Genomic DNA, 17,163 nt, shown 5'->3' with positions numbered 1-17,163 from the left:
TGCCTCAAGTTAAAATAAAAAACACTTTTGTTTTTCCAAGTGTAATGAGTTGCAGGATTTAGAACTGGGAGGTGTTTACTGACCATCTACCTAACCCTCCCCCTCGTTTTATGGTTCCGGAAACTCCAGCACAGGGCAAGTGCCAAGGGAGACTCAGACCAGGCCGAGAAGACATGAGGCCCCCTGTGCGTCACAAATACAGATGGAAGTGCTGGTGCGGAACTAAACGTACTACATTTGAGAGTAGAGGCTTTATTTACAATAACACTCAAACAGGATTTTGCAAAAGCTCTTTCTCCTCCCATTAGCTTCCCAGCCTGGGCTGTACTTCATAAACAAAAAAGAGACATGTCCCGGGAGCAGGAAGTGAACGCTCCTCAGATGTGTTCTCCAGCCCCAAACAAGGCCCGGGCTCCCCAGCGCTTAGCAGGGTGCGTGGTGGACACTGTGCGGCTGGGAGCCCAGCTCCTGCCTCCCTTTGGGGAACGAGTGGAGGCTTCAGACTGGCCGGGAAAACTTCAGGCTTTCACCTCACTCATCGCCTCCATGAGGCGAGCACTGTTTGTGATCGCTGTCGTCAGAAAAATGAACCTGTACCCTGAGGAGCCAAAAGTAGCCACATATGCCACGACCAGCAGATCACCAGCCCCCAACACCAGCCATGCCCTACGGAGCCCCTCCAGGTCCGCAGCCCCGGCTGGGCCAGAGCAGCCGGCTACAGACAGCCCGTCAGTGCCATGCTCAGGGCATGGCGTGCCTCGCCGGGCGGAACGGGGCTCCACGCTCGTCAGCCCACAGCAAGTGAAGCCGTCCTGAGCACGGCCTTGGGACCCCGATCCCACAGAGGCCTGCCGTCACCTCTCTGCTCCCGCTTACCTTTCTCTCTGCCCAGAAAGCGCAAGGCTGAGATCTCCGAGAACGTGCAGCCGCCCAGGAACACCACCAGGATGAGGCGCAGGGACTCGCTGGACGCCTTGTCCTCCTTGGTCAGGCCTGTGCAGGTCGGGGGTAGGGGGGGCTCATCACTGGCACCTCGCCCCGGGCCAGCCGCCAGCCCCGCCGCCCGCCCGCCGCCCGCCGCCCGCCGCCCGCGCCGCGCACCTGCGAACGCCAGCTCGCTGCAGTTGAGCAGCCGCACCACCTCGTCCAGGCCCTGCCAGCTCCTCCGCTCCAGCACCTGGGGAGGCATGAATGCTAGTCTCAGGGCTAAGACAGGACCAGACTTGGGAAAGGAAGGTTGCAGCGGCCTAGCTGTCACACTGTTTGCTAGTTACAAGAGCAGCTAAAAGTTGGGACAGACTAGGGACTAAAGGAACATGAAAACATAAATGGGAGCGGGAGTCACTGCGGTCACCTGCTCGATGACACGGCAGCTGAGGGGCACGTAAGCACCACTGAAGACGTACGCCATGTCGCGGGGGACCTTCAGGTCGTACTCGCCATCCACACGTGGGATCTAAAGGGCAAAGGGGACCACATGAGGCACGGGACAGCTCCCCACTCTTTTACAGGGTCAGGGAAAAGTGGCAGGTCCCCAAGGATGAGTCTTACTTCATCTAAACCAGCAATAGCCCTGAAACAAAAAACAGAATCCATCACCGAAGATTCAAGCTTCTGCTCAGTACCCGCCGATTCTCGTGAATGAGTCCCCAGCTCCCTGTGAGGGGTTGGAGGGAGGGGTGCCCCTCTGCTGACCCCTCAATGACATAGGACATGTCTGTCACTGAAGCAGCACTCAGCCTATTGTCCGGCACTGGTGGTAGGTAGGTGCCTACTACGTGTTTATTCACCGAATGAATCTGTGTGTCTTATCTCCTTATTAAATTAAGCTGATGCTATCAGGGTACCAAACGATCGGATCTTTATAAAATCAAAACAACAGAAAGGTCTCTGGGGACTCAGAGTGAACTGAGCCTGCAGCCTCCCCTGTCTGTCCCTGCTCCACATACCAAATTCAGCTTCTTGCTGATGGCACGAAAATTGCTCCTCTTGGCCAGAGAGCTGAAGGCATCAGTGATCTTTCCTGGGGAAGAAATCGGTGCTGGGTTTCATCTAAAGTCTGTGGGTTCATGACACTGCCACAGGCAGTGCCATTCAGGAAATGACAGGACCTGTCACATCTCTGAGCCGTTCATCCCCCGGTCCCTGCAACTAATGAAGACATTCAGCACCTTCTCCCCACCCTGTCCTTCTCCTCCTACAGGGTGCCAGCTCCCTACTAAATGCCGTCTGCAGGGCAACCCCAGTTTACTGGTTAAGTGTATGGGTCTTGGAGTCAAACCGACCTGGGTTCTAATGGGACTTACTGAGGGCCCTTAGACAAGTCATTTAACCTTTCTAAGCCTCAGTTTCCTCCTCTGTAAGATAGGGATAAAACTAGCCTTTGTGAAGATTAAACGAGAAACGATATCTAAAGACCTTAGCACGTGGTGTGTTCAATAAATGGAAATGCTTCCTACTAGCAGAAATAGTAGTAATGCAGTCATAGAAAGGAATCACGTTCTCCTTCCCATTCTCTCTCTCCCAGGGTGCCCTGCCGGTTGGAGAAGGGTGCGGGGAAGAGGTTACCTGCGCGTCCTACTCACCTGCAGCCTTGTCCGTCACCAGCTTGCTCACTTTACTCTCCACAGCCGTGAGAGTCTCCCCAGGGGCCTGCTCTGTTAGGAGCCCCGCTCGCCGCAGGTTGGAGAAGGTCAGCAGGTGCTCAGGGCCATAGCTCTGAAGAAAATGCAACCCAGCTCTTCACTAAGCATCTACCAAGGATCTAGCACTGGTGACACGGAGGGGAAGGGGGAAGGATTACGCAGCCTGTGCCCTGAAGAGCTCACATTGTTTGGGTGAAAGATTTTCTTACCAGAAATAACTACATACCAAACCCAGAAGAATAAAGGCAACACAAAACCATTAAAGCTCAGAGGAAGCAATTGATAGAAGGATGATGGGGAGGCTTCACAGAGGAGAGAAGCCTAGAGAATGACCTGGAAGGAAGCTTATTAATGCCGCACAAGGGCCTACAGTGAGGGAGAGTCCCGGAGGGAGAACTCAGTACCTGGTGCACCCACTGTGAGAATCGGGAGTGGGAGAAACAGGCAGTGGCAAGGGGCCCTGAGTGCCGACTGTCCCTACACCCCCTAAGAGGGAGGCCCGAAGGAAACGGGATGGGGACGGGGACGGGAAAGGGGCCGTGTCCTCTTCTGCCTCTTTCAAAAATGTCCAGTGACCTCCCTCCACCAAGTGCCCTCAAGAAGACATTCTCCTGGCCTCACCTGTAGATACTGTGTTTTCAGGGATCGGTAATCCTTGGGGATCAAACCTGAGGGTAAGGAAGATAAGGCAGGTTCATGAACCAGCTGAGGTTTCCTAAAATATACAGCCCAACCCACCAACCAACAAACCACCCATCTCCCCCCAAAAACAAACCTCAAACAGAAGGAAGGATTCGGTAAATGATGTTAACCGTGCACCCTATACAGCTGATTCTAAATGGACTCTTCAATTTAAGTTGGATTATTGAAAGACAAAGCCTGGATCTGAGAGTTCCAAGGAAGAGCCCTGACACTGGGTGCAGAGGGACCTGGAACGAATGCTCAGCGAAGTTGGGATGGGGGCAGGACATGGCAGGAGGAAAGGAAGGGACTTCCCGTGCACTTCTTCCGGGCTTTGGGCCTGTTCTACTGGGAACTGCCTTACAGCTACTGAGGAGTAGTTAGAGTGTTTACAGGATCCAAAGTACAGTCTCAGATGTTTTCCTCCATTGAGGTAAGAATACAGGAAACTTAGAACAAGCAAACCCCTTCTCTAGGTAGAGAGCAACCTTAAAGAATTTTCACCAACTAAAGAAGACTTCAGTAGCAAAATAAGTTGCCATTAAAGGCTGCAGAATCTGGGCTTTTGGAAATGTTTATGAAATTGGTTGGCTGCCCCTTGTTCCTAGACTGAGCTATGAAACCTTGTTGAGGGTAGGAGGCCAGATGGATGAAAGAGAGATATACCGCTCTGTCCTATGCCTCTGTAGTCCTAAAATGTGACAGGCCTTATTCTGGGGGGCCCGGATGTGGTCCTGCTTAGGGTGGGGACACTCAATTATCCTGGGGATGTTTCCCTCAAAACAAAAATTGCTTTAATTTTATAGGGAAAAGAATCCACAAAATGACAGGAAAAGATTCTGCCTGCTAGGATATTTATCTGTGTCATTCAAAATCATTTCTTCTGGGGCCGGCCCGGTGGCTCAGGCGGTTAGAGCTCCATGCTCTTAACTCCGAAGGCTGCTGGTTCGATTCCCACATGGGCCAGTGGGCTCTCAACCACAAGGTTGCCAGTTCAATCCCTCGAGTCCCGCAAGGGATGGTGGGCTGCGCCCCCTGCAACTAGAAAACGGCAACTGGACCTGGAGCTGAGCTGTGCCCTCCACAACTAAGTCTGAAAGGACAACTTGAAGCTGAACAGCACCATCCACAACTAAGATTGAAAGGACAACAACTTGACTTGGAAAAAAGTCCTGGAAGTACACACTGTTCCCCAATGAAGTCCTGTTCCCCTTCCCAAATAAAATCTTTAAAAAAAAAATCATTTCTTGTATCCCTAAGGTATAATTTTCAATCGGCATCTTTGGTCCCTGGGACTCACCATTCTCGGTGATGGACAAAAGGCACATGAGGCGAAGGCTTTCTATAGGTGACACCTACACAGGAAGAAAGAGTTGAGAATTCAACTTTCCTAAGACGCGTTCTTCCCTCCTCTACCTTCCGCTGGAGGCGGAGCCCACCGCTCAAGGCCCCTCCCACAGCCCCGCCACCTGCTCACCTGCCGGTCAATGTGCTCTTCAATGTAGCTGGTGCTTTCCCGGATGTTGAAGCCCTCCAACAGCGCTGTGGGTAATCAGAGGGCAGCCTGTCACTGGGAGGGTGGGCAGCTCAGGCTCTGCCACCTATGCTAACGGGCATGCGTCTCCCCATCTCCTCCTCCATCCTGGGGTGGCTTAAGGGACCCCCAGGACTTCTAACAGGAAGCAGCGTCCCACAGAGCCAGCGAGCATCTTTTCAGGGTGGGGTGGGGCTGGGAGCAGGGAGGCAGCAGAAGGAGCCAGGCATGGCCACTGCGGTCACCATGCTCGGTTTTGATGAGCTCCTGGAAGTCCTGCTTGGTTTTCTTCTTCATGATGGATTCACAGGCCCCAATATCTGCGGAGAGGACGAAAAGCCAGCTGACATACTCCTGCTTCTAGAGGATACTCCTCTGTTGTCCAGAAGAATAGAAACCTCAAGGCCAAAGGCAGAAGCACTTCCTCCCACTTTAGAGCAAACGAGAGCGTAATCTGTCTGCTGTCCAGGGCAGCGCTCCCGCCGTGCTCCCCTCGCGCTGAGACCTACGCAGACTCAGCAGGCGGTGCTCCTGCTTCAGGCCCTTGAGCTCCTGGGAGACGAAGTTCTTCATCTGCTTGATGTCCATGCCTCTGCGGCGCTGTGGGGAGGGCGCCTCAGGTCACCGCGCCTGCCCTCAGACACGGGGCACCACTGCCCTCCCTCGGTTCCCACCAACCGCAGACAAAAGACAAGGAGCCTGTCGTGGAGCAGAGGGGTCACCGAGGGGCAGCAGCCTGGGGAAGCCACTGAGGAAAGAGAACAGAGGACCCCAGCCTGGAGCCTCACGTCATACTGGGCCTGCAAGTTCCGGGCCTTCTGGCTCAAGAAGCCAAAGACATTGGAGAAGTGCTCATTGCGGATCTCGCTAAACACCTGCGAGGGAGCAAGACAGGAACCACTTACTGAACAGAACCGACCTTGTTCCTTCCCCCCTCATTAGTGTCACGATGGCACAGGGAGGGTGCCCAGCTGTTGCAACAAAAGCACGAAGAAAGCTGAGCTGGTATCAAACAGCAGAGGTCAAATGCCTGCTGTGTGCTCTGGGGTACGCTCTGAACTGGCGGGGCCCCCTCTCTGCCGTGGCCTCAGCCTCCCCACCCAGAGCTGGTGCCCACAGCCCCTGGGGAAATGCCCAGCGAGCACCCACACCCTCACCTTATCCTCAGCGTTAAGCAGCAGCTTCAGGCTCCTGTCAGAGGACGTGACCTCGGGGCCAAAGTCGACACTCCCTTGGAGAGCAGAGGGGACAGCTATGAGGAGCTGGGACGAGGCCTTCCTTCTCCTACCCTTCCCGGAACTGCCGGTAACCGTCCTCCCGACTACTCGGGAGCCGGCAGCTCCCTCAGGCCTGGGTGTCCCCCAGCAGCCCCGCCCCATGCGGGAGGCCCCAGGAGCCCCTCAAGACCACCTCCCTCCTGCCAGGACGCCACTTACCACACTTGATGCGGAAGGTGTCATCTACCAGGCCCTCGTAAACCACCTGGGAGCAAAGTGCCGTCACAAAGTCCATGTCTGAAACCAAGATCCCCGACTGTGAGGGGCCCCCCGACCCCGCCTTTTACCCCATTTGCTCGGTATCAGCTCGAGTGCCTTCCCCAGGGCACTAAGCCCAGGCTCCCGATCAACGCTGGCATTCCCAGCCCAATGTGAGGGCCTAACGGGGCCCTGTTTCCCACATGCCATGGCTCCCACAGCCCAGAGGAGCGCCGAGCGCAGGTTACCTCTGTCCAGGAGAAAGATGTGTCCAATTTCAGGCCTTCGGCCCTTGGCTTCGCCATCCTCCTCCTCCTCCAGCTTCCTCCACAATTCATGTGACATCTGCCAGCGACCAAGAAATTCTTTTTGTTCTTTCCCAAATTTTTAATTTTGTTTTATTTTAGTTAAACTTTTCTATTTTGAGATTACAGATTCATACACAGTTGTAAGAAATACAAGACATTCTCGATCTCGCGTCCTCCAGGTCCCGCCTGGAGCCCCACACCTACCGAAGCAGCCAAGCCCCTTCCCTGTGACACCTCCCTGACCCCAAGACGGGAGCCAAGTAGTAACAACATTACCTGTCCTGTTCCCCTCTGTTCGTATCCCTCCCCACCCCTCCCCACAGCAAAGATAAAAAGAGACGTAGGAACGCTGCCCAGGAGGCCTGGCTGCCTTTCTGCCAGCCACACAAGCTCTCTTCTCTGAGCTGCCATCAAGGCAAGGTGAAGCATACAGCTCATGTCACAGATGGCCCGGGACAATCCTCAGCGGGCAGAGAACCGGGGGCTGCGGCTGCCAGGACCACAGGACGCCAGCGCTCACCTTGGCACACCTGCCAATGCCGTAGCAGTTAGGAAAGGGCCCATAGAGAGTGCTGAGAAGGTGCAAGGCCTGGGCCACAGTGTTGATCCAGCGCTGATCTCCTTCCTGCAAGGGCCACAAACACAAGGGTCGACCCGACAGACCCATCTGAAAAGCAGCTAGCCCTAGAGCCCTGGAGCAGGAAGGCAGGGTGTGGGGGACGCTTGAAAGATCATTTCCACTGACCCCCAAAGCAGTCCCACGGACACGTCAGCAGCATTCAATCTCCCCGTCACTATCGCACATAATCAGAGAGAGCTTGGAGGAAGGTACGTCAATATGGCCAGCCCACCGGATCCCATGTTTGTCCCCACCTACCGATGCCAAGACCCAAGGGCCCCGCATTTACCAGGAAGTAGTCCCTGAAGAATTCTGGCAGTTCCATACTCAGCAGATCCACGTCGAGAGGCAGCAAAGAGAAGGCCCACTCGTCACAGCTCACATCTGCGAGTACAGAGAGCATCAGCGGCCCTGCAAAGCACGTGGCTCCACACGAAGCAGAAGGCCCGCCAGTCATGCGAAAACACCTGAGCATCTGCCGCACGCCAAGTACTGCACTGAGCGCGGACACTCACGGATGAGTAAGACAGAGCCTGTGCCCTGAAGGGCTCAGTCTGGTAATGAAAGGAGACAGGTACAGGACAGGCTGTCACACAATGTGACGGGGTGTGTTCGCATTCGCGTGCTGACCAAAAGCGCTGAGGAAACACTCATTCCTGACTTGACAAATACTGATGGAAAGCTGCAGGCGCGCAGACACTGGCTAAGCGCTGGGGACATTCTTACAGCCTCGTGGGAGAGCTAGGCCACATGGATTTCAGCACAGTTGTGCTCCAAAGAGGTGAAACAGCAGCCCGTGAGCACAAACATTCAGGGATCAAACCTCATCTAGGGGTGGGGAAAGGCTTCCCTAAAGAAGTGACATTTCGGCTTAGAATCTGAGTAAGAATTGGGTTGGCAAGAAGGTGTAGGGTGGGGAATGTTCTAGGCAACAGGACTAGCACGTGAAGTCCCCACCGATGGAGGGAAGCGAGTCAGGAGAAAGGGGCGGGCCCCCAGGGAGGGGCCTGAAGAAGGAAGGTGTGGGAAGCCATGGGGAAGAATCTGGGCCTTCTCCTGAGCCACTGCAGAATTCTCTGCAGGGATTGCTGTGGTCAGGCTGGTGCTGCCTGGGGAACACACAGCGGGGGGCACAATCCCCCCTTGTGGGCGTCTTAGAAGGTAAGGGGAGAAACACGTGATGATCTCCATCTGTAAGCCCTCACATCCCCTCAGTATCCCACTCATTCCCACGCTCAGGCCAACAGGAATGAGACAGGGAAAGGAGAGGGCGGGGGAATGACAGTTATTTCCTTCCTCCTCATGTTCTCCCCCTTTCACTCACATTCATCTCCTCTCACCTCCATAGATCCCCTCTTCCTCAAGCACCATCTCACAGGCATAAAACTGAAAGAGGAAAGCAGCTGATTAGTCAACACCTCGTCTCTGTTCTTTCCCTGCCCGTGGAATTCCTCCCCAGTCGCTAATGAGGATGATACTTATTGAACCCAGTAGGAGAACCCAGACTCTTAGATCTAGAAAGGAGTCATTAGCCCAACACTTCATTCCCCTTTCAGCCATTTCATTTCATTTATTTGCTTTTTTTCTCCCTGAGAGACGGGACAAGCTTTACACAGAAGGTACTTCGGCTGTCACACGGAAGGGTGAGTCCTCCCTGCAGAGAAGGGAGGGCGTGAGCGCGCTACAGAGGTGGGAGGTAAGGAGCAGTGGTGGGGAGAGGCGTCCTGGTGGGACATGTCCTCAGGACCCCTGGAGACACTGAGGGATCTGGAGATACCGCCTTGGGGGTCAGTGGCACATAAGCTGCAGGTAAAGTGGGTGGTTTGTTCAAGAGAAAAGAACACAGAAGGAGAACAGAGCTCAGGACAGAACTCTAGGGGACACCAACAATAGAGGGGTGCACAGTGTGAGACCTGGCGGAGGAGACCGAGAAAGAACAGAGGCAGGAATAGGAGAAAACGGCAGCTCTGCAAGCAGGCAGGTCAGAGTCTCAAGGAAGAATGAGCAACAGTGTCAAGTGCCAGAGACGTCACGTAGGACGTGCATGAACCAGACATCACTGCATTTGACAAGACTCTTAGGGGACTATATTTAAAGAAGACGGTGGAGGTGAAGGAACAGAGGCGGTGGCAGCAGGCAATTCTTCACAGAAGTCTGGCCACAAAAAAAGGGAGAGCCCCTGACAGAGAGGAGATGGCAGAGGGAGAATTGTTTAGAAGGGACAGACACGGTCACTCACAGAAGAGAAAGGTTCTGCCTGATGAAGCAAGAGAATGGGGAAGAAATGCAGGGACGGGGCCATGAACACAGCGAGCCAGCTGCGCTTAGATGGGAAAAGACCACTGTCTCCTCCTGCTCTGAGACAGTGGGAAAAGGAGGAAATATTTGGCCGTAATGAGGAAGGCAGAAGGCACTCCATCTGACAATGATGGTGACAATAATGACAATGGACATCTATCAAGCATTTTACACGACTAACCATGATCGTTACTGTTCTTAGGACTAAATCTCTTAATCCCTATAACTCCGTGAGGTGTGGAAGACGAATGCTGCGTGCTCATTTTCCTGTTACACCACAGTCCTATGCTTCCCTCACTCATCTCTGAAGGCCACAGGCCTACCCTTTACGCTAACGAATGGAATTCCAGAGCCCAGTTCAAAAACTGCCAATTTTCAATAATTAACAAAGGGAGTCTCAGCAAGAGATTTCCTGTGACATAAAATGAGGTCAAAGAACTTAATTAGATAGGATGTAGATGATGCAGAAAATTCATGAAAATATCAATTTTATTTTTCTGTGTAATATGGAGGTTTGTAGGGTTATTTGAAACTGTTACCACCTGTTTTAGTCATTGTTTAAACACATCTGTCCTCGGAAGTATAATTTGGGGGGAAAAAAGGTTTTGTGAGACTCCAAAAACTAGAAATTATTGTCATAGCTCCTCTAATAACATCCAAAAGTAACCTGTAATTCTGACAGCGTATCTTATTCAGTAATTTCTTGCCCTGGTGACGTTACATGTGACACATCTGTATTCCTCAACAGGATGAACAGCTGGAAGACTGTGCTATCAATCTTCAAACAGTCTTTAACTAAAATTTTAATTTAATTTAAATTTTAATTTAAATTAAAAGAGCTGAGTACCATTATCAACTCCATTTTATAGATGAAAAAACTGAGACACAGAGCAGTTAAGTAACTTAGCCAAGACCACACAGGCAATCAGTACGAAAGCAAGAATTCACACTTTGGCTCCAGTGTCTTTAGTCTTCTATTTTCTCTAGAGTTTTCTTGGGAAAATTGAAAAGGAACAAATCCCTAGCCGCTCAGCGTTGATTTCTACCTGCTCTAGGTGGGGCATGTACTGCTGGGTACTGCTTTACAGGCCCATGCGGGCAGTGTGAAAACCTGAAAACCTGGTAGATCTTTCCTTCCAGTCGGTGAGCTCCAGGACATACCTACGATGCACCGATGTGGGGGCCAGAGGGGAGCCTCATGGAATCAAGAAACGCAGTTACGCTGACAGATCGCCAAACACTCACTGCAATTATAGAGATAAAGATGGAAGGAACCTGGCCTGGCTCTGCTAACTCACTGTGTGACCTGGGCCTCAGTGCCCTCAGGTGCTCAAGCTGGGGTGGAGTAACATGCTCTCTGAGGTTCTTTTCCTGTGTAAGAAAAGGCTGAGCGTGGGGCAATGATTTACTGTATTTATCATCAAACGGCTCTAGAAGAAAGTCATTGAACGTCCCCAACATCGTGTACCATTACTATGCAGGAACCTGTGTTAGAAAGCAGACGTGGCAGGTTCTACTTCAAAAGTGTCAATCTTTGCATTTACAGAAATCTGTAGAGGCCACTTCCCATAGTTCCACAATCTATATTTGGGGCAGTTTGGTGACACAGCCTCTGCTACACAATCAGGTCTACGTTAATGAGACAGTGACAGGGATTTGTTGAGACACACCTAAGGCTTTGAGGGAGGTCCCCCTCTTGGCCTCTTGCCCCTCGCAGTTCTCGGTCCTGTTCTACCCTATCCCACTGCCACCAGGATCCAAACTCACCTTCTGAGGGCTGAAGATCACTTTGTATTTGCGAGTTCGGCCGGCCAGTTTGTCAGCATTGACAAGATCTACAGACAGAAGGAGTGCAGCCCAGAAAGGCGGGGCCGTTTGTTAGACGAGGAGCGAGGAAGCAGATGCCCGCTCCACGTGGTGTGGCCAAGGCCTTAGCTCCTGCCCCCTCCCAGGGCTTACAGACACGTCCCCCACGGCACACTCACTGGCAATGTACCGCATATTCTTGATGCGGGGTCTGACCAAGAAGCACAATCTATGGGAGAGAAAGGAAAAGAAAAATGAATTAAAAACCCTCAGTGAAGAAAAACCATGAAGTTGGCGATAGCAGCTTAGCAGAAACTGAGATAATGCCAGCTCTTTCACCACCGGCTCTTCGCGACAGGCCTGCAGTTCTCGTCCCAGCCACCGTGGCCTTCCACGTGCTGCCCACAGAAGACCCCTCAGGACAGCAGGCACACCGTGCTGGGCTGGGAACACTTACTGGCCCTAGGGCGGACCCGGGAGTGGCGGCTCTCAAATAATTCACAAACTGTTAGCCAAAAGAAGCTGCACATATGGGTGGTGTATGCTATCAATCAGGTGTTAAAAACAATACAAGAAAGTATGTTTTTCGAACAGAGGTTCATGGATGTGTTCTCCGTGTATCCAGGAGTTTTTCCTCCAAGAGAGGGTACACATTACTTAAGGTTGAGAAATAGTAAAAATAAAAACAAACACTAGACAACAGGCAGTATGTGACTGTGCCAAGTAAACAGGATAAATCCTAAACAGCCTGGAAATCCAGAGGAGAAAATCACCCTGGACTGGAAGAGCACCAGAGAGCTCCGTGGAGGCGGTGGGGCTGGGCTCTAAGGCTGGGTACTTTATACAGGAGCGCAGAGGACAGGAGACAATTTCAGGATGAGTGAATGGACCAGCCAAAAGGGTGAAGGCACGCATGCGTACGTGAAAGCGCGTGTCACGCTCGGTCAGTAAGGGAAGCCTTGGAGGTGCTTGAGAAGAGCACAGTGAAAATATTTCTGAGAGCTTCACCCCGCTGGTTAGAGGTGGCGGACTGGATTAGGGAGAGAACGGGACACGGGCCGAACTGCAGAAAGGGTGACCGGTTAGGGGGCTCGAGTATAACCCAGGCATGAAACTATAAAAGTGTGGGGAGGAGAACCGTGTCACAAACACCTTGGTGTCAGATTTCTGCCAAGGACAGATCAAGGGCAAACGTGCAGGGCCCTCCTCCAGCTCGGAGCCGAGCCGGACTCTCCAGACACTCACTGTTCACTGGAGCTCAGGGCTGGCTTGTTCTCCACCTTGTACAGCTTGTCCACTTCATGTTGCTGCCGAGAGAACCCAACAGGACAAGAGACACAGAGCGCTTGGAAAAAACCCAAAGCGTGATGCAAAGGCAGGGACTTCTGGGAGGGCTCCTATTTGTGCTAATTCTGGGAATCAAACTGCCTCCCTGCCAACCATCCCACTGAACCCTCCGCAAACTGTCGACAGAAACAGCAAAAGTAAAGCAATTTGATACCAACGCAGACCACAGTAGCAGCCACCCTTTGCGCACCCACCCAATCCAGCTCCCCACTCCTTCCCCCACAAGGGTAGCCACGCCTTAGTAAGTTGTACTGTGCAGCAAAAGAAAAACTGCCCAATGAGGAAAGGGGCGCCTGGGTCCGCCTGGGAAAGGGGCAGGTACCTTCAGGATGGAGACATTGGCGATTCGATCCAACGGGCTCATGAGATCTGCCTCGATGAACAAGTCCTTTTTCCCAGGAAGCTGAAGGAGACACAGAAATTTGGTCACGCATAGGTCACACAAGCTCCCTCGGCTGACAGCTCACGTAGCCATCTCTCTCACAGACGCAGTCTCTGAGGTGGAAGGGCGCCAGACCTCATCGATGCCAGCTCCTTATTTGTTGTCAGTATTATGTCCAGTTGACATTTCTCTACACAGTCACCTATTTTGTCTTCTTCCCATTTTCTGTACCAGTGGCTATTTCACCTTCGTTCTAAGTTCTAGTCCGTGTCACTCAGCCCTCCTGCTCGCCTGTGACCTCATCCTGCATCGTCGCCCTCTTCTCCACCGTCTGCCCCGCTATATCTCCCAGTCACCCTGCTCTCCTGAGGAACAAAGCCAAACTCCCCCTTGCGTCCTGCAGCCCCTCACCCATTGCTAAGTCTCTTTTTAAGTAGCATTTTCCTTCTGGTTGCAAAACTAACCTACGTTCAATACAGAACACGTAGCCCAGGACAGTCCTCACCTGTCACCCAGCCACTCCCCACCCCAGGTCCCTGTCATCTGACTCCCCGTCATTACTCCTGGCACTGCTCTCTCACCTGGCCAGAGGAAGGAGAGGTCACTCTGAGTGGCAGGGAGAGGGAATTCATTGCACGTTTCCTCTCAACTAGGCCTTGACAAGTGGGGAGGGTGCTGTCAGTGACATAGTAAAAGGGCAATCCAGCCGAGGCCGGGGAAGGAGAACAGGCTGAATGGGAAGAACAGAACAAGCAATTCACTTTGGCTGATGCATAAGGTACATATAGGGCAGTGGTTCTCAGCCAGGGATGGTTTGGCCCCAGAGGACACCTGGCAATGTCTGGAGACACGTTTGATTGTCCAACTTGGGGCAGGGGGTGCTACTGGCATCCAGAGGGTAGAGGTTAGGGATGCAGCTAAAGACACTACCGTGCACAGGAGACCCCACAACAAAGAGCTAATCAGCCCAAAATGTCAATAGCACCAAGGCTGAGAACTCTTGATGGAGGGGAATGGTGGAAAATAAGGCCAGAATTGGAACATGAAGGGCGGGCCCCAAATGCCCGGTTAGAGAGTTTGGAGCTGATCCGCTATGGAACAGGGCAACACAGAAAGCTTTTCTGCACTGCAGCATCCTACCAGCTGGGAATTCCAGTGGGTTGAATCTGAGATCTGTGGGTACAATGATTGGAGACATGAGAAACTGGAGACAGAGTCCACCTATGTGGTTAATGCCACAGCTCAAGCGGCCCAAGAATATGACAGTGAATGATGACCTAACGGAGGGTGGCGGTAGTGTGAACAAAAACAGGTTATTTTACAAATACATGGAGGGGCTGGCCCAGTGGCTCAGGTGGTTGGAGCTCCATGCTCCTAACTCCAAAAGCTGCCGGTTCGATTCCCACAAGGGCCAGTGGGCTCTCAACCACAAGGTTGCCAGTTCGATTCCGGCAAGGGATGGTGGGCTGCGCCCCCTGCAACTGGCAACGGCAACTGGACCTGGAGCTGAGCTGCTCCCTCCACAACTAAGACTGAAAGAACAACTTGAAGCTGAACAGCACCCTCCACAACTAAGATTGAAAGGACAACAACTTGACTTGGAAAAAAGTCCTGGAAGTACACACTGTTCCCCAACAAAGTCCTGTTCCCCTTCCCCATAAAAATCTTTAAAAATAAAATACAAGAGTTAACATTTAAAAAAAAAAGTTTATTAAGTGAATGTTAGGTGCCTGACTCTAAGCTAGGCACTCACTGGGTATACAGTGTTACACAAAACAGACACGTACCCTATCCACGCGGACCTTCCAATCTAGTAGGGAATGTGGACATTAAACACATAACTATAGACGTAATCAATTACCATTATAGCAGCAGCAGCATTTTCTTATTAACCCAAGTCAAAAATCTTAAACTCAGCTTTGCTCCTCCCTCAATCTTCAAAACCAATCAATAAGTCTGTGAGTCTTCTTCCGCCATGACTTAAAAATCCATCCCTTACCTCCATGTCCCGTGTCACTAATCTTGTGTGGGCCTTTATTCCTTCAGTCTCTGGTCTCCTAACTGGTCTTCTGGTTCCCCTTTACCCCCCTCCACACATGGCCATTAGCATCATCTTCAAGTGTTGCTTGCTTCACGCCACCAACGGGGGAAATTCTTCAGTAGCTGCCTATTGTGTCACTGCTGGTCATTCTCCCTGGTTTCTCAGCTGTGCTCCTACCAGTCCATCTGCCCCGAACACGCTCTCCCATCTCCAAGGCAAATATGCTTCTTCTTGACATTCCAGCTCCTTCAAACGCCTACATCACTCCCGCTAGAAATGATTGCGGATTCTGAACGCTTCGGGCACCCTGTCATTCCTTGACCACATGACACCGTGTGTGGCCATTGGCTTCATACAGCTCCTACTGGAGTAAGATCCCCGATAACCAAGACGTCTTCACCAACTTTCCATCCCCAGCGATGCCTGGCACTAGTGGTGTCTTCCTGTGTGTGTGTGTGTGTGGGGGGCGGGGATAGTTACTGCCATTAACTAACTCTCTGGCCAGGTCCCGGGCAGCGAGCTCTTGCTGGCCTCTGGTTTTCCTCACTGAGTGCTTTCTTTTGCACCTGCCACAGAAGCGCCAAGAACAAGACCAAGGGGTCTCAGCGAGGAGGACGCAGGCGTCCAGGGAGCGCTACACTGTGGTGTGGTCAAGGCCCCAGACGCGGCGGGCACTGACCTGCTCCAGAAGATAGATGAGCTGGTCTCGGGCCAGCCTCTTGAGCATGGAGAAGTCGGGCAGCTCCGGGGCGTCCGGCCGGTGGGGAAAAGCCATGGCAGCGGTCACCTGCACGGCGGGGTGGAAGAAGGCGGCCGCCCTCCGCTAGGAGAAGCCTGGTGGCTCTCCTTCAGGCCTGGGCACGGACTTCGAAAGAGCCCCCAAGGCGGCCCTCACTCCAGCTGCGCAGGAGGAATGAATGGCCACCTCCCGGCCAGACCGCCGCAGCCTCGGGCGACCCTCGTCTCAGACCTGTCGCCACCGTATCCCGACCGGCCCTTCCTGCTCCAGTCCGCGGGTCAGCAGGATTTTGGTCCACACCCGCAGACTTCGCGCTGCAGGGAGAACCCCGCCTCCTGCCGGGAGAACCAACTTCCTGGACCTCCCGGAAGTCCCGTTCGCTCGACCGGCGCTTGGCCTAATGGGAAGAGGACGGCGTCCTGGAAGGGACATGTGAAGATGAGAGAACGCGTCAACGCCCCAGTCTCATCTCTGGCTACAGGGGAGTGGTCCTGTGATAAAACTAATGTTTAAGGGCACACCCAATTCTCCTAACCCACTCAAGGAAGGGTTGGGCACTTGCTCGATTTTCAGAACATCATACAATGGGCAACCCAACTGGGAGTCTGAAAGGCGTTGATCATTGGGGATCTTGGCTGTCAATCAAGCCTACTGTCAAATTGAGTGGCACGCTACATCTCGGGCTTCTGATCTGCAGGAAAGACTCCTTAAGCATGGGAGGTGGGATTGGGGTCGGGGGGAGAAGAGGTGCAAGTTGGCATCCAATGGGTGCTAAGTCCCGGCGGCTGTGACCTTTGGATACCGGAGTTTTGACTCATTAATGCCCTTCTTGGGAAAATGGATTGACTGGGGCATATTTATACAATAAAAATAACTGAATAAATGCGAGAAGTCAGACACGAGAGTGGCATCTATATGATGTTATTTATGTAAGGTTCTAGGACAGGAAAAACTATGTTGAAAAAATTTCAGGAAAGTGATTGACTTTGGGGATGAGAACTGCCTGGGAAGACAAATTAGGGAATTTTCAGGGGTATGGTAATTGTTATCTACCTGATTAGGGGGAAAAGAAAAAGAACTTACGAGAGCCATTACAAGGGATAGATGCGGCTGGCAATACCTGAACTCACTAGTCAATGGTAACATCACATCATGTCCTGACAAGAGGCTTAAGTAGAGCATCCCTTGCTAAAAATTTAACCTGAGCCTCACGATCTAACTCCAAGTTCATAGGAAATAGCGCGGTGGGAACATCTTAAAAGACACCATAAGTATGAAATCAACCGTG

The 17,163-nt window shown here is 52.4% G+C and overlaps 1 protein-coding gene across 2 annotated transcripts; it reads right to left on the bottom strand.

Annotated features, from left to right (window-relative positions):
- Nucleotides 1-232: 232 nt before the first annotated feature.
- VPS33B (VPS33B late endosome and lysosome associated) lies at nucleotides 233-16,241 on the bottom strand. Of its 2 annotated transcripts, none has more exons than XM_019718050.2 (23): nucleotides 15,816-16,241; nucleotides 13,036-13,116; nucleotides 12,612-12,673; nucleotides 11,546-11,595; nucleotides 11,328-11,395; nucleotides 8,603-8,648; nucleotides 7,552-7,646; nucleotides 7,164-7,268; nucleotides 6,584-6,680; nucleotides 6,297-6,374; nucleotides 6,018-6,091; nucleotides 5,649-5,735; nucleotides 5,370-5,460; nucleotides 5,106-5,180; nucleotides 4,804-4,868; nucleotides 4,627-4,681; nucleotides 3,267-3,313; nucleotides 2,586-2,718; nucleotides 1,950-2,023; nucleotides 1,355-1,456; nucleotides 1,102-1,177; nucleotides 877-993; nucleotides 233-598 (listed from the first exon to the last, which is right to left on the bottom strand). In XM_019718050.2, the coding sequence occupies exons 1-23, from the start codon at nucleotides 15,909-15,911 to the stop codon at nucleotides 519-521; spliced, it is 1,854 nt and encodes a 617-aa protein (XP_019573609.2). In that variant the 5' UTR covers nucleotides 15,912-16,241; the 3' UTR covers nucleotides 233-518. The 2 variants fall into 2 exon arrangements, with proteins under 2 accessions (XP_019573609.2, XP_019573610.2); XM_019718051.2 differs by having other exon boundaries at nucleotides 15,095-16,221.
- Between the last annotated feature and the right edge of the window lie 922 nt (nucleotides 16,242-17,163).

This window comes from Rhinolophus sinicus, linkage group LG13 (genome assembly GCF_036562045.2).
Source record: "Rhinolophus sinicus isolate RSC01 linkage group LG13, ASM3656204v1, whole genome shotgun sequence".
Taxonomy (NCBI): domain Eukaryota; kingdom Metazoa; phylum Chordata; class Mammalia; order Chiroptera; family Rhinolophidae; genus Rhinolophus; species Rhinolophus sinicus.
The sequence above is the reverse complement of the archived record's forward strand: the minus strand, read 5'-3'. Positions and strand labels throughout refer to the sequence as shown.

Coding starts and splice junctions, on each gene's coding strand:
- VPS33B (XM_019718050.2), bottom strand. CDS start 15,911: ATGGCTTTTCCCCACCGGCCGGACGCCCCGGAGCTGCCCGACTTCTCC. Junction 13,117..15,815: donor TCATCTATCTTCTGGAGCAG/GTCAGTGCCCGC, acceptor TGTCTCCTTCAG/CTTCCTGGGAAAAAGGACTT. Junction 12,674..13,035: donor CCAATGTCTCCATCCTGAAG/GTACCTGCCCCT, acceptor TTCTCTCGGCAG/CAACATGAAGTGGACAAGCT.